The sequence below is a fragment of the Solanum dulcamara genome, chromosome 8, assembly GCF_947179165.1.
Source record: "Solanum dulcamara chromosome 8, daSolDulc1.2, whole genome shotgun sequence".
Lineage (NCBI taxonomy): Eukaryota > Viridiplantae > Streptophyta > Magnoliopsida > Solanales > Solanaceae > Solanum > Solanum dulcamara.
The window spans coordinates 1719793-1734674 of NC_077244.1; the positions used below are offsets into that span (position 1 = coordinate 1719793).

The 14882-nt window shown below is 34.0% G+C and overlaps 1 protein-coding gene across 1 annotated transcript; it reads left to right on the forward strand.

Moving 5' to 3' along the window:
- Positions 1-10903: 10903 nt before the first annotated feature.
- LOC129899246 (receptor-like protein Cf-9 homolog) lies at positions 10904-14844 on the forward strand. The gene is made up of 2 exons (XM_055974132.1): positions 10904-14403; positions 14646-14844. Exon 1 carries the CDS (start codon positions 11093-11095, stop codon positions 14360-14362), a length of 3270 nt encoding a protein of 1089 aa, XP_055830107.1. The 5' UTR covers positions 10904-11092; the 3' UTR covers positions 14363-14403; positions 14646-14844.
- The last annotated feature ends 38 nt before the right edge of the window (positions 14845-14882 follow it).

Consider the following 14882-nt stretch of genomic DNA (forward strand, 5'->3'; position numbering starts at 1 on the left):
ATGAAAAGAACTAAGATTTAAGTAAATATAACAAGGGGCACACGGGTAATTAGTTTGAGTCGTGAGTCCAACTCAGATAAATAATTTGGATTGAATCCAATTTTGATAAATATTTTGCCTAATGGGTCCAATTTGTATAGTTTTCCCTTTTTCTAATCATTTAATACCAACTAATTATTAAAAATAAAATAAATAAATTATAGTTTGTAGTGTTCGAGATCGTTTGCACACGTCTTGATTAAGGCTATCATCATTTACATGTTACCTCCCATATTATAGATATTACAAAATTCTGTCAATTAAAACTTGAATAGATTGAAAAAAATTGTCTTGCTTTAGTTTGAGATTTGAAATCAAAACCTCTTAAAAGAAAAAAGTTAACTAAATATAATTTTGTAATGTATGAAGTACTATCTTCAGACTATATGATTTTATTCATTTTTATTTTGGCCATGAGATACGTGCGATCTTTAATAATTTCTGAATAATTTTTTTTTTTTTTATTTTATTTTTTTTTTTAATAATTTCTGAATAATATTCTTCCGGTTGCAGTGTTTTATTGTACATGTATAAGTTCATATTGTACTGTCCTTGAGTCCTTGTTGAAATGCTGCCAACTCTACTAATTGATTAGCTTAAAGTAAGGAGTACACGTTTGGCTCGAGTCTAGTTTGTAATAATAATTGGAACGTAATGCAGGCTAACACAAGCATGACATCTTTCTACCTTCACAAACCATCTTGTGAGATTACATGGGTTATGTTATTGTAACGAAGACCTCTATTCTTTTAACTTTTTCAAGTAAACCCGCATAAAGTTGTTTGATGAGTGGGCTAAATGAAGTGAGAATTGAATGAGGTTAACTCAAATACAAATGCAATCGCACCTCCTCTTCTGCATGCATGATCAACTTCCTTCCCCAGGAACTGGAGGTCTTCACATCTGTGAGGACATAAAGCAAAAGATTTAACATATAAGATACAAAAAGATATGCTAAAATAATATCTACTCCAAATCGTCTATAAGATAAAATGTAGCCACACGCCTCCATAGCAGCATCTTCTTCTTTGGAATTCTCTTGATGTCGATCTTGATATCTGTGAGTGAAAGCCTCTTGAAGTTCTTCTGGCTCCTCACCATGTCAGGAGCATCATGTGAATTTAAAGAGATAGCAAAACTCTAAGGATACATAAAATTCATCAATTTCCAAAGTTAAAACTTATCTATCAATTAAGCACCGGCTACCATCTGTCCAAATTAAAAGTAAACTCAACAACTTAAGTAATACCATGAGTCGCCCTTCTAGAACTGTACCCACATATCAAAATTAATTCACTCATAGATTAACACAAACCAACTTAGTCACTGGACCCAGCAATCAAGATATCTACAACCGTGTAGAGGCAAAGATTCCTCACTTTCCTACATTTTTTATTTGAAAGGCAAAGTCTTCCACTCCCAGAATATCGACATCTCAATCCGAAAAGACCAGAGTAGTAAGAAATGTGACAACCCCTATGGTATAAGTAACAGCAAAACAGACCTACCATTACAATAATAAAGCTCACTTTCAATCAACACAAATTTATGAAACAAGCATGCGCTAAAATTGCTTTGGCAACCAAATTGGTTTTGAACTGCCAAGAGCTTGTAAAAGATTGCACTCGATTTATTGAGCTCAGTTGAGACTAAGTTGATAGCTAACTCAGATCTTGAAAGTATATTCGCTGGTGATGGTTAATCTCCGAACCATATAAACAGCTCCAACTCCAAGGTAGTCGAGTGAAGACTAGCACAGCTTTAACAAGAAGTAATACGTATTCGTTATGTATTTCAAAATAAAAATGCAACCTTGCAGATTCTTTTCGTTGAAATTAACTTTGTTTTTAAATGGCTAGTAAAAGTAGTAATTAGTAGTGATAATGTGAGATTAGCCTCAAAATTTTGTGATGATGGTAATTCAGAAAGTAAAGAAAAAAACTAGAAAACTATACTTCTTTTTAAGCTTTTTTTCTTTTTGAGGGAACTAATTTTATGTATGGCAGCTTTATTTACTGATAAAAATGTAAATGTGTAACACATGGACAATTTTATGTGGAAACCCCTCTAACAGATAGAGAAAAAAAAACTACGAGGTAGAAGGAGTTTACTATGAAAATATGGAGCACTGCTCTCAAATACAAGGAGAAAACAACAATTAGCACTCCTCTCTTGTAAAAGGAATAACTACTAAAGAGGACACTCAGGAATATAATATTTATCTTGGTGTATAAGTCTCTTTGTATTCTTACTCTCTTTTTCTGAATTTTTGGGATGATCTAAATGAGGGCAAGAGGCCCTCTATTTATAGGAGAAAGAAAACGCGTAAAAAAATAATTTACGCGTTAATTAAAGTCAAAAGTTAGATGGTACGCATTTGCTGTTTTCAAAATGAAAACATGTTTGCTGTTTTTTTCTTCCTTCTGCTTTTTGACCTTTTTGCTTTACTTTTTGACTTACTTTCATTCTCCCACTTGAAGATTTCATTGAGAATCAATTAAGTCTTCACACCATCCTTTCTACCCAATTACTGCAACGTTACGTTTCTGCTAGGCTAATAGAAGATCGACACCATATAAACTTGTTATGGTTGATCGGCTTTGTAAACATATCTGCCAGGTTGTCATTAGTGTGAATTTTCTGAATATCCATACTGCCTTCTTCCACCTTCTCATGAACAAAGTGATATCGAACTCGTATGTACTTTGTCCTTGAATGAAATGTCGGATTCTTTGCAAGATGCAAAGTGCTATGACTATCACAAAATAGAGCAACTTTCTCTTGTTTGTGGCCGAGCTCCTCCATTAACATCTGCATCCATATTGCCTCTTTGCTAGCTTGTGTAGCTGCTACATATTCTGCTTCCATCGTAGATGTAGCCACGATAGATTGCAGTTTTGAAACCCAACTTACAGCTCCACCAGCAAGAGTAAACACATAACTTGTGATGGACTTGCTTTTATCAAGATCACCTGCATAATCTGAATCAACATAACCTTTAATAGTAAAGTCTGATCCTCCATAACATATTGTAACATCTGAGGCACCCTTGATATATCTCAGGATCCTCTTAACAGTATTCCAACTCTCTCTACTAGGATTAGCCATGTATCGACTAACCACTCTCACTGCTTGTGCAATGTTAGGTCTTGTACATACCATGGCGAACATTAAACTTTCCTCTGCTGATGCATACAGTACTCGAGACATCTTCATCCTCTCTTCTTCATTCCTAGGACTCATACTTGAGGATAACTTAAAATTAATAGGAAGTGGGGTAGAAATTAACTTACAGTCTTGCATCTTGAAGCGTCTCAAGATTTTCTTCAAGTAGTTCTTTTGAGAAAGCCAAATCTTCCTATTATTTCTGTCTTGGTGAATTTGCATCCTTAGAATCTTGTTTGTTGGTCCCAAGTCCTTCATTTCAAACTCACTAGCCAATTATGCCTTTAAATTTGTGAGACGATCTTTGTTGGGGCCTGCTACCAATATGTCATCAACATACAACAGCAAAATAACAAAATCTTCATCACCAAATCTCTTGTAGTAAACACAAGGATATGAACTATGTTTGTTGTATCCAAGGCTTATAATAAAGGAATCAAATCTCTTATATCAACTCCTCGGCACCTGTTTGAGACCATATAGAGATTTTTTCAACCTGCAAATCGAGTTCTCTTTTCCCTGTTCTTCAAAACCTTCTGGTTGGAGAATGTAAATTTCTTCTTCAAGTTCTTCATGAAGAAATGCAGTTTTGACATCTAACTTCTCCAAGTACAAGTCAAATATAGCACACATCGCTAGGACCACTCGAATTGTTGTGAGTCAAACCACCGGAGAAAATATCTCATTGAAGTCTATACCTTCTTTCTGAGCGAATTCTTTCACCACCAATCTTGCACGATACTTCTCCACTTGATTATTACCATTGCGTTTGATCTTGTAGACCCATTTGTTTCCAATGGCCTTCCTTCCTTGTGGTAATTGAATAAGATCCCATGTTTTATTTTTATGAAGAGATTCACTTTATTCTTGTATTGCTGCCATCCACAGAGATTATTCTTGGCCTTTCATAGCCTCATGAAAAGTTGAAGGCTCTCCATCTTCTGTTAGTAGACAGTATACAGCATTACTCTCCATAGAATAATCTGAGTGCCAAGATGATTCTCTTCTCTCCCTAGTTGACCTTCGAACTTGTGGAGTTTCGATCTCAGCTTCCTCTTGTTCTTCGTGCTCTAATGTTGCTTCAGAAGAAACTGAAGCTTGTTCTATTTCTTAAACTTCAACTATAGTAGTCTCTGATTTTTCTTTTGAAGTGCTACCTTCTTTCGCTTGTATATTGTTTTCAACAAATACAACATCCCTGCTGATTACCACCTTGCGGGTAGTGGAATCCCACAAGCGATACTCATTGACTCCATCAGCATACCCTAAGAAAATGCATTCCCTAGATTTTGGATCCAACTTTGATTTTTCTTGGGTGTTGTACATAACATAAGCAGGACTTCCGAATATATGTAAGCGAGAATAATCAGTTGGTTTTCCTATCCACATCTCCATTGGCGTTTTTAGATCAATTGCGGTTGATGGTGACCGATTGATCACAGAACAGGTGGTTTTGACTGCTTCTGCCTAGAATGGTTTTTCTAACCCTACAGTTGCCAACATAGCTTTTGTCCATTCCAATAAGGTTCTGTTCATCCGCTCTGCTACTCCATTTTGTTGTGGAGTATATGCCACCGAGAGCTGCCTTTTAATACCTTCTTATTTACAAAAATTATTAAATTCATCACCAGTGTATTCTCCTCTATTATCTGTCCTCAAACACTTGATCTTTTTCTCAAATTAAAGTTCCACCCGCGCTTTGAACTCTTTGAAAACTGGAAAAATATCTGTCTTTTTCTTTATTAGATATACCCAATTTCTCCTGGAGTAATTATCGATAAATGACATAAAATATTTTGCTCCTCCCAGGAACTTCACTGGTGCTTGCCATACATCAGAGTGGGCCAGATCTAATATTTCCTTGCTTTTAGTAGAGGAACTGCTAAACTTCAGTCTATTTTGCTTACTGGTAACACAATGCTCACAAAAGGGTAGTGAAACCTTTTTGAGCCCTGGAAGAAGGTTTTGCTCAGCAAGAATCTTCAAACCTCGTTCCGACATATGGCCAAGTTTACGATGACATATCATTGTTGATTCTTCAAATGAACTTGCTGACGCGATTGATGCTTCTGCTTCTTGGTGTGTTTCACATTTAAGCACATATAGATTGCAGCAAGTTTTTTCGCTTTCATCACTATAAGCACTCCTTTGGATATTTTTATGACTCCACCATGAGTCTTATATGAACATCCATTATCATCTAATTGTCCCAAAGACAATAGATTCTTCATCAAGTCTTTTACATGTCATACCTCCTGGATGGTGTGTATCGTGCCATCATACATTTTTATTTTGATAGACCCAATACCAATAGCATCCAAAGCATGATCGTATCCCATGAACACAAACCCTCCTGAGATAGGATTATATTGATGGAACCATTCTCTCTGGGAAGTCATGTGCCATGTTACTCCTGTGTCCATGATCCAAACATCAGTGAAATATTTTCTGCCTTCATTATTTGATATTGCTTCACTACAAAAAATATTTCCATCATCCGAGATACTTGCAATATTCCCTTGAGCATTTGATGACTCAAGGTGTTCACTTTTTTTTTTAACCGACAATCTTTTTTGAAGTGCCCTTTCGTGCCACAATTGTAGCACTTGATATTTTTCTTACTTCTTGATTGAGATCTACCATGATTGTGACTCCCACTAGGGTCACGTTCTGTTGGTCTTCCTCTCACCATCATCAAAGCTTCAGCTTGCTGCGAACTTGCTTGTTTATCTTCCTTATTTTTGCGTCGATTTTCTTCGTCTAAAACAGCGGCTACAATTTTATTGAAAACTAGACTGTCTGTATTGTTCATCAGGTTGATGATGAGTTGATCATACGAGTTAGACATAATTTGAAGTAGAAGCTCCGTATGTTCAGTCCACTCTATTTTGTAACCCATTGTTGTAAGTTGCAAAAATAGTGTATTCAAAGTATTGATGTGTTCAGTAACTGACATGGACTCTGTCATTCGAAGATTATACAATCTTCTTTTTAAGAAGATTTAATTATGCAAAGACTTGGCCTCATACAATCCTGTAAGAGTATCTCATATTTTTTTCGCAGTCCATTTTTCAGCCACACTAGACAATACTTGATCAGCTAGTGCCAAGTGTAGATCAGCAACTGCTTGCTGTCTATGTCGTTCCACTTGCTATCATCAGTAAAGTCTGTGGGTATGCCTTTAATTGCAGCTAAGCAATTGTCTTTTCTCAATATTGCTTTTATTTTCATTTTTCACAATAAGAAATTAGTCCCGTTGAAATTCTCAACGTCAAACTTTGTTGTACTCGACATTGTTATTTGCTTCACACCCTTCTAGATCGTTTCTGAATATTTTTGCGAACAATTGTGACAAAAGTATCGTCACCAAAATTTACTATTCATGTGAATAGTACTTTTTACCGAATTTTACTATTCGCAGATAGTACTTTCGCATAAAATAGACAGAATAACCGAGGACTCTGATACCACTGTTGGGGGAGAAATCACTACAACTAAAGTTTGATATAATAAAAATAATAAAAATAAATTGGACACAAGAATTTTACGTGGAAACCCCTCTAACAGATAAAGGGAAAAAAACCACGGGGTAGAAAGATTTTACTATGAAAATATGGGAGTACACTGCTCTCAAATACAAGGAGAAACAACAATTAACACTCTTCTCTTGTAAAAGGAATAACTACTAAAGAGGACATTCAATAATATAATATTTATCTTGGTGTATAACTCTCTTTGTATTATTACTCTCTTTTCTAAATTTTTGGGATGATCTAAATGAGGACAAGAGGCTCTCTATTTATAGGAGAAAGAAAACGCGTAAAAAAAAATTACGCGTTAATTAAAGTCAAAAATTGGACGGTATGCATTTGATGTTTTCAAAATGAAAACGCGTTTGCTGCTTTTTTCTTCCTTTTGCCTTTTGACCTTTTTTCTTTACTTTTTGACTTTCTTTCAATATTAAGTTTTATGCTTTTTTTTGTTAATAACAACCACTAATTAACTCTCGATACGAAGCATATTTTTCTTTCCAACAACTTAAAGAAGCTGAAGTCTTGAAAAGCATTAGCCTTAGCTTATGTTTTAAGCTAGTAATCAGTAGGAAGCTGTAACACAGGCTAAAAATTTGTAATTGTTTGACTCACTATCTTATTCTTTCAGATGCCAAGAATAAGTAGACGGCGACGTAATGGATTTGGTTCTTCCTGCAGCTTATGATGTAGGATTTGATTTATAGTTTCTTTTTAGTTCTACAAGTAAGCTTTTTCTTCACTTGGGAAAATGTAACATTATGAATTTTGATGATATATCAAGTTTAAGTAATATTTTAACGTATTCAATAAATGTTGTGTGTATTGAATCAAGTTATATATAACTTACAAATTCAAAGAATCTAAGAGGGACTTAATTATGAATAAATCTTTGCACAAGCTGAAAAATGTGTTATCTACTTTAACAAAATCATATTTTCATCATATAAAAATAACTGAAACAAGCAGCTTCTTTCTTTCTATATGTCTTATTGAAACTGATCATTGTTTTTCAGCAACTGTTGCATTCTTGTTTGTCAAAGAGTATACAATGGGGAAAGAAAAAAAGTTGGATTCTTGACTTGGAAGTCAAGGTCTATACACCAACCAACACGGTTATACTTCCTTTTCAGCTTTTTTTCTTTTTGAGGGAACTAATTTTATGTATGGCAGCTTTATTTACTTGATAAAAATGTAAATGTGTAACACATGGACAAAAACACCAAAAAAGACAAACAGAACCACCCAAATTTGACTAGAGAATGACAGCATTTTCTTTGATAAAATATGAACAGACAGTGTGAATAAGAGAGAGAAAAAAGACAGCAGCCAAATTTGCAACATGATGTGAATTCTCATCAATAATAAGAACTTAGAGTTAAGATATGTGGAATGGTTGGTAAGTTATTATTCAGATGATTGCGGCTATTCCACTCCAGAATTCTTCTCTAACAAACTATCTGAAGAAATCTGTTATGGGAAGTAAAATGTGAAAAAACTACAGGATGGAATTTATCTATCTTAGTTTTTAATGGGTCAGTCAAGTGGAGTGGATCAATTTACTCGTTTAAAATAGATAAGTTTTCATATTTTAAAAGTTTGTCTCGAAAAAAGTTCTAAATCATCAATATCTACCAGAAATGTTATTTTAATTGATTGAGTGACTTTATACGTGAAATGACAATAATTATGTGACTTTTCTGCTACAGAACAAAAAAAAATAATCTTCTGAATAGTTGAGTGACCACGTAAGGACTCAACTGTTGACATCTGCTGAAATCTCAGTAGTAATAATAGAGATAATGTTGTCTAGAAATTATTGGTCACTGACTTAGATGTTTAACACACGGATAAAAATAAAAAAGACAAAAACAAAGCAACCCAAAATTTGACTTAGAGAATGAGAACACATTTTCTCTGGTATGATATGTACAGACATAGTCAGCCAAATTTGCAACATTTGGAGAAAACGTGTTTCCTGTTGGTCCTGTTGGTAGGGGAAAGGGGGAACAAAAGGGGTTCTTCAAAAAATTACCTTTGGCATTGGGTTTCTTGGAGAAGATGTTCATATTTTGGGATTTTGGGTCTGATAATTGAATGGAATTTGTACCTTTTCATGTATGTATCATACACTAAGAGCGTCATGATCAATGTGTGATAACAAAACTGTTTTGGCCACTTTGATTAAGTTCTTGATTGACTTAAGATGTGTAGCACAAAAACAAACCAAAATTTGACTTGGGAATGACAATATTTTCTATAATAGCTGCCAAATTAGAAAATATGGAGAAAATGCGGTCTTTAATTATAAGTTATGTACAATATAAAATCCTATGAGTCCGAAATAATAAACTCAAAATATGATGATGATGGTTTCCAACAAAATATTCTCTTCAGTTCAATTTTTCACTCTTTTATATCTCTTTACAGTTACTCAAAAATTGGCTTTTCATTTGTTGAAAAGTTTGGCTTGAATAGAAGTCCACACCATCATTATCTATCAAAAATTTATCATGAATTGATTAAGTGACTTTACACTTGAAATGACAATAAGAAAATAATTTTTATGTTACAAAACAAAGAAAAGTAACTTCCGGAATAATTGAGTGATCATTTAAGAAATCAACTCTTGACATCTGCTACATGAATTAGATATAACGAACCTAGAAATTTAGTAGTCTAAGATTAAGAATTATTGGATATGGTTTACTACTTTAGAGATAAGAATTGAGAATCAGACATGTATGTATCATACACCAAGAGTGGTCATGATCATTGTGTGTGAAAACAAAACTACTTTGGCCACTTTGATTAGGTCAGTTAACTAGATATGTAACACCAAACAATCCAAAAATTGACTTGAGAATGACAATATTTTCTCTTATAGCAGCCAAATTTGAAAATTTGGAGAAAATACGTCAATGTGTTGAATTATTCTATGCGAAAACAATCATCTAAATTTATATGTCACAGTTTTGATTTCAAGAGTCAAACAATTTAATTGTCACCTTAAATTCATGCATGAAGTCTTTTAAATTTTTTAAAATAAAATCTACATGTTTGAAAATTACGTAAAAAGTACTATAAGTCACAGTAATTGATTCACAAACCATCTTTGGATATCTCAACATCTTTGAAGGTTTTTTTTTCTTTTTTTTCTTTTTTTTTTAATTTATTTTTTACCCCCTATTTTGGAGGATTTATAGTGTTTCCACACTTCCCCTCCCGTCTTTGAAGATTGAGATATCTTAATCTATCTCTAGAAACTATTGATTTGCGATCCAATTTTCTTCAAGGGTCACTCTCTATTCCAACAAATTCCAGAAGATATTTCTTCGTATCCATAAATAATCTTAGTGAAGAAATTTCTTTTATCAATTTGGAATTTGATGTCACAAAATATTCTAGATTTGGGTAGAAACAATTATGCTTCAATAAAACAAATTGAGATGACCATAATTTCGGTAGGGAAGAGAAATAACTTATTATTCGAATGTGAAACTCGCAAAAAAGTGATAGTTCATTAAGATGTATTGTTGACCAGTATCTCATAATTTTATTTGCTCTTTTTTTTCGGAGGGGGGGGGGATGGACCAGATAAATATGCTTAATTATTCTCTGTTTACTATGGATTCGAAGTTTTTTGATTTAATCTTTATGTTCATACCAAGGCCATTCTTGTGATACATTTTCTTAAGACAAAAACGGAACAACCCAAATTTAATTTAAAAATAAAAATATTTTCTCAAAAACAAAAACAGAAAAACACAAATTTGTAACATTTGGAGAGAACACGTTACGAATCAGACAAGTGGAGTGGGTCAATATACTGGTTAAAATTGATAGTTTTTCGTATGTTAAAAGTTTGGCTTGTAAATTTTTCCACATCATCAATATCTATCGGAAATATAACTTGAATTGATTGAGTGACTTTATACCTGAAATGACAATAAGTAAGGGACTTTTCTGTTACAAAAAGATGTAAAAGTGACTTTCTAAATAGTTGAGTGATCATGTGAGAAATCAACTCTTGGTATCTGCTACATGAACTAGATATCATGTAGCCTAGAAATTTATTGGTCCAAGACCGAGAATTATTGAATATTATCTACTAATTTAGAGCTAAGAATTGAGAACCAGACATGTTTGTGTCGTACATTAAAAGTGGTCATAACAAAACTGTTTTGGCCACTTTGATTAAGTCATTGGTTGACTTAGATGTGTAGCACAAAAACAAACCAAAATTTAAGTTGAGATTGACAATATTTTCTCTAATAGAAGCCAAATTAGAAAATATGGAGAAAATGCTGTTTTTCCCTATATAAAATCCTATGAATCCGAAATAATAAACTCAAAATATGATGATGATGGTTTCCAGCAAAATATTCTCTTCAGTTCAATTTTTCACTCTTTTATATCTCTTTACAGTTACTTTTGCTTCCACTAAGGAAGCTACTGCACTCCTGAAATGGAAAGCAACTTTCAAGAACCAGAATAATTCCTTATTGGCTTCATGGACTCCAAGCTCTAACGCATGCAGGGACTGGTATGGAGTTATATGCTTTAATGGTAGGGTAAATACGTTGAATATTACAAATGTTAGTGTCATTGGTACACTCTATGCTTTTCCGTTTTCATCTCTCCCTTTTCTTGAGAATCTTGATCTTAGCAGGAACAATTTCTTTGGCACCATTCCAGGAGAAATAGGTTACTTGAGGTCTCTTACTAAACTAGATTTGAGTGAAAACTCTCTTAATGGTTCTATTCCTTCTTCATTGGGGAATTTGAACAACTTGTCTATTTTGTTTCTTTTTAATAATCAGCTTTCTGGTTCTATTCCTTCTTCATTGGGGAATTTGAACAACTTGTCTATTTTGTTTCTTTTTAATAATCAGCTTTCTGGTTCTATTCCTTCTTCATTGGGGAATTTGAACAACTTGTCTATTTTGTTTCTTTTTAATAATCAGCTTTCTGGTTCTATTCCTTCTTCATTGGGGAATTTGAACAACTTGTCTATTTTGGATCTTTCTGATAATCAGCTTTCTGGTTCTATTCCTTCTACATTGGGGAATTTGAACAACTTGTCTATTTTGGATCTTTCTGATAATCAGCTTTCTGGTTCTATTCCTTCTACATTGGGGAATCTGAGCAACTTGTCTAATTTGGATCTTTATAGCAATCAACTTTCTGGTTCTATTCCTTCTTCATTGGGGAATTTGAACAACTTGTCTATTTTGTTTCTTTTTAATAATCAGCTTTCTGGTTCTATTCCTTCTTCATTGGGGAATTTGAACAACTTGTCTATTTTGGATCTTTCTGATAATCAGCTTTCTGGTTCTATTCCTTCTTCGTTGGGAAATTTGAACAACTTGTCTATTTTGTATCTTTCCGTTAATCAGCTTTCTGGCTCTATTCCTGAAAAAATTGGTTACTTGAGGTCTCTTAATACACTAACTTTGTTTAATAACTCTCTTAATGGTTCTATTCCTTCTTCATTGGGGAATTTGAACAACTTGTCTATTTTGGATCTTTCTGATAATCAGCTTTCTGGTTCTATTCCTTCTTCGTTGGGAAATTTGAACAACTTGTCTATTTTGTTTCTTTCTGATAATCATCTTTCTGGCTCTATTTCTTCTTCATTGGGGAATTTGAACAACTTGTCTATTTTGTTTCTTTCTTATAATCAGCTTTCTGGCTCTATTCCTTCTTCATTGGGGAATTTGAACAACTTGTCCAATTTGGGTCTTTCTTATAATCAGCTTTCTGGCTCTATTCCTTCTTCATTGGGGAATTTGAACAAGTTGTCTAGTTTGGATCTTGATACAAATCAGCTTTCTGGTTCTATTCCTTCTTCATTGGGGAATTTGAACAAGTTGTCTAGTTTGATTCTTTCTCATAATCAGCTTTCTGGCTCTATTCCTTCTTCATTGGGGAATTTGAACAACTTGTCCAATTTGGGTCTTTCTTATAATCAGCTTTCTGGCTCTATTCCTTCTTCATTGGGGAATTTGAACAAGTTGTCTAGTTTGGATCTTGATACAAATCAGCTTTCTGGTTCTATTCCTTCTTCATTGGGGAATTTGAACAAGTTGTCTAGTTTGATTCTTTCTCATAATCAGCTTTCTGGTTCTATTCCTTCTTCATTGGGGAATTTGAACAAGTTGTTTAGTTTGGATCTTGCTAGAAATCAGCTTTCTGGCTCTATTCCTTCTTCATTGGGGAATTTGAGAAATTTAGTACGTCTGTTTCTCAATGATAACAATCTCACTGAGGAATTTCCTTCATTTGTGTGCAATTTAACATCACTGAAAGTGTTGGATATGACGAGAAACAACTTGAAGGGAAAAGTCCCCCAATGTTTGGGTAATATCAGTGGCCTCCAGATTTTGTCAATGTCACATAATCATCTCAGAGGAGAGATCCCTTCATCTATTTTCAAGTTAACATCACTACAAATTCTGAATTTGGGCAGAAACAATCTGGAGGGAGCAATTCCACAATGTGTTGGCAATATTCGTGGCCTCCAGGTTTTGGATATTCAGAACAACAAACTTTCTGGGACTCTTCCAACAAATTTTAGGGTTGGAAGTTCACTTAGAAGTCTCAACTTGCATGGAAATGAACTAGAGGGGAAAATCCCTCGACCTTTAGCCCGTTGCAAAATGTTGCAAGTTCTTGATCTAGGAAATAACCAACTCAACGACACATTCCCCATGTGGTTGGGAACTTTGACAGAGCTTAGAGTTTTAAGATTGGCATCGAATAAATTGCATGGACCCATAAGATCTTTAGGGGATGAAATCATGTTTCCTGATCTTCGAATCATAGATCTCTCTTACAATGCCTTCTCAAAAGACTTACCAACGAGTCTATTTCAACATTTGAAAGGGATGAAGAGAATTGATCAAACAATGAAGGTACCAAGTTATGCAGGAGGTGGATATTACGAAGACTCGGTAGTTATTGAAACAAAGGGATTGGAGTTTGAAGTTGTGAGAATTTTGTCCTTGTACACAGTTATCGATCTTTCAAGCAACAAATTTGAAGGACATATTCCTAGTGTTCTAGGAGATCTCATTGGTCTTCGGGTGTTGAATATGTCTCACAATGGATTGAAAGGTCCTATACCACCATCACTTGGAAGTTTATCTGTAGTGGAATCACTGGACCTTTCGTTTAACCAGCTTTTGGGAGAGATACCACAACAACTTGCTTCTCTTACGTCTCTTGAATTCTTAAATCTCTCTCACAATTATCTCCAAGGATGCATCCCTCAAGGACCTCAATTTAATACCTTTGAGAACAATTCATATGAAGGTAATGATGGATTACGTGGATTCCCCGTTTCAAAAGGTTGTGGCAATGATCCTGTGACAAATTATACAGTATCTGCTCTAGACGATCAAGAAAGCAATTCTGAATTTCTGAATGATTTTTGGAAAGCAGCTGTGATGGGCTATGGCAGTGGACTATGTATTGGATTATCCATTATATATTTCATGATCTCAACTGGAAATCTGAAATTGCTTGCAAGAATCATTGAAGAACTGGAACACAAAATTACCACGCGAAGGAGAAAGAAGCAGCGAGGTCAGAGGAATTACAGAAGAAGAAATAATCGCTTGTAGACAAGTTACCAATAGAGAAGGATTTGATTTCAGAACTTCAGGTATTCATTTACTAAGCTCTACACTAATCATTTTTAATATATTAAGTTTGATGCTTTTTTTAGTTAATAACAACCACTAATTAACTCTCGATACGAAGCATATTTTTCTTTCCAACAACTTAAAGAAGCTGAAGTCTTGAAAAGCATTAGCCTTAGCTTATGTTTTAAGCTAGTAATCAGTAGGAAGCTGTAACACAGGCTAAAAATTTGTAATTGTTTGACTCACTATCTTATTTTTTCAGATGCCAAGAATAAGTAGACGGCGACGTAATGGATTTGGTTCTTCCTGCAGCTTATGATGTAGGATTTGATTTATAGTTTCTTTTTAGTTTTACAAGTAAGCTTTTTCTTCACTGGGGAAAATGTAACATTATGAATTTTGATGATATATCAAGTTTAAGTAATATTTTGACGTATTAAATAAATGTTGTTTGTATTGAATGAAGTGTATGCATTTCTTAACTTACAAATTCAAAGAT

Bases quoted from the DNA above. Each gene is read 5' to 3' on its own strand.
- LOC129899246 (XM_055974132.1), top strand. From the start codon at position 11,093: ATGATGATGATGGTTTCCAGCAAAATATTCTCTTCAGTTCAATTTTTC.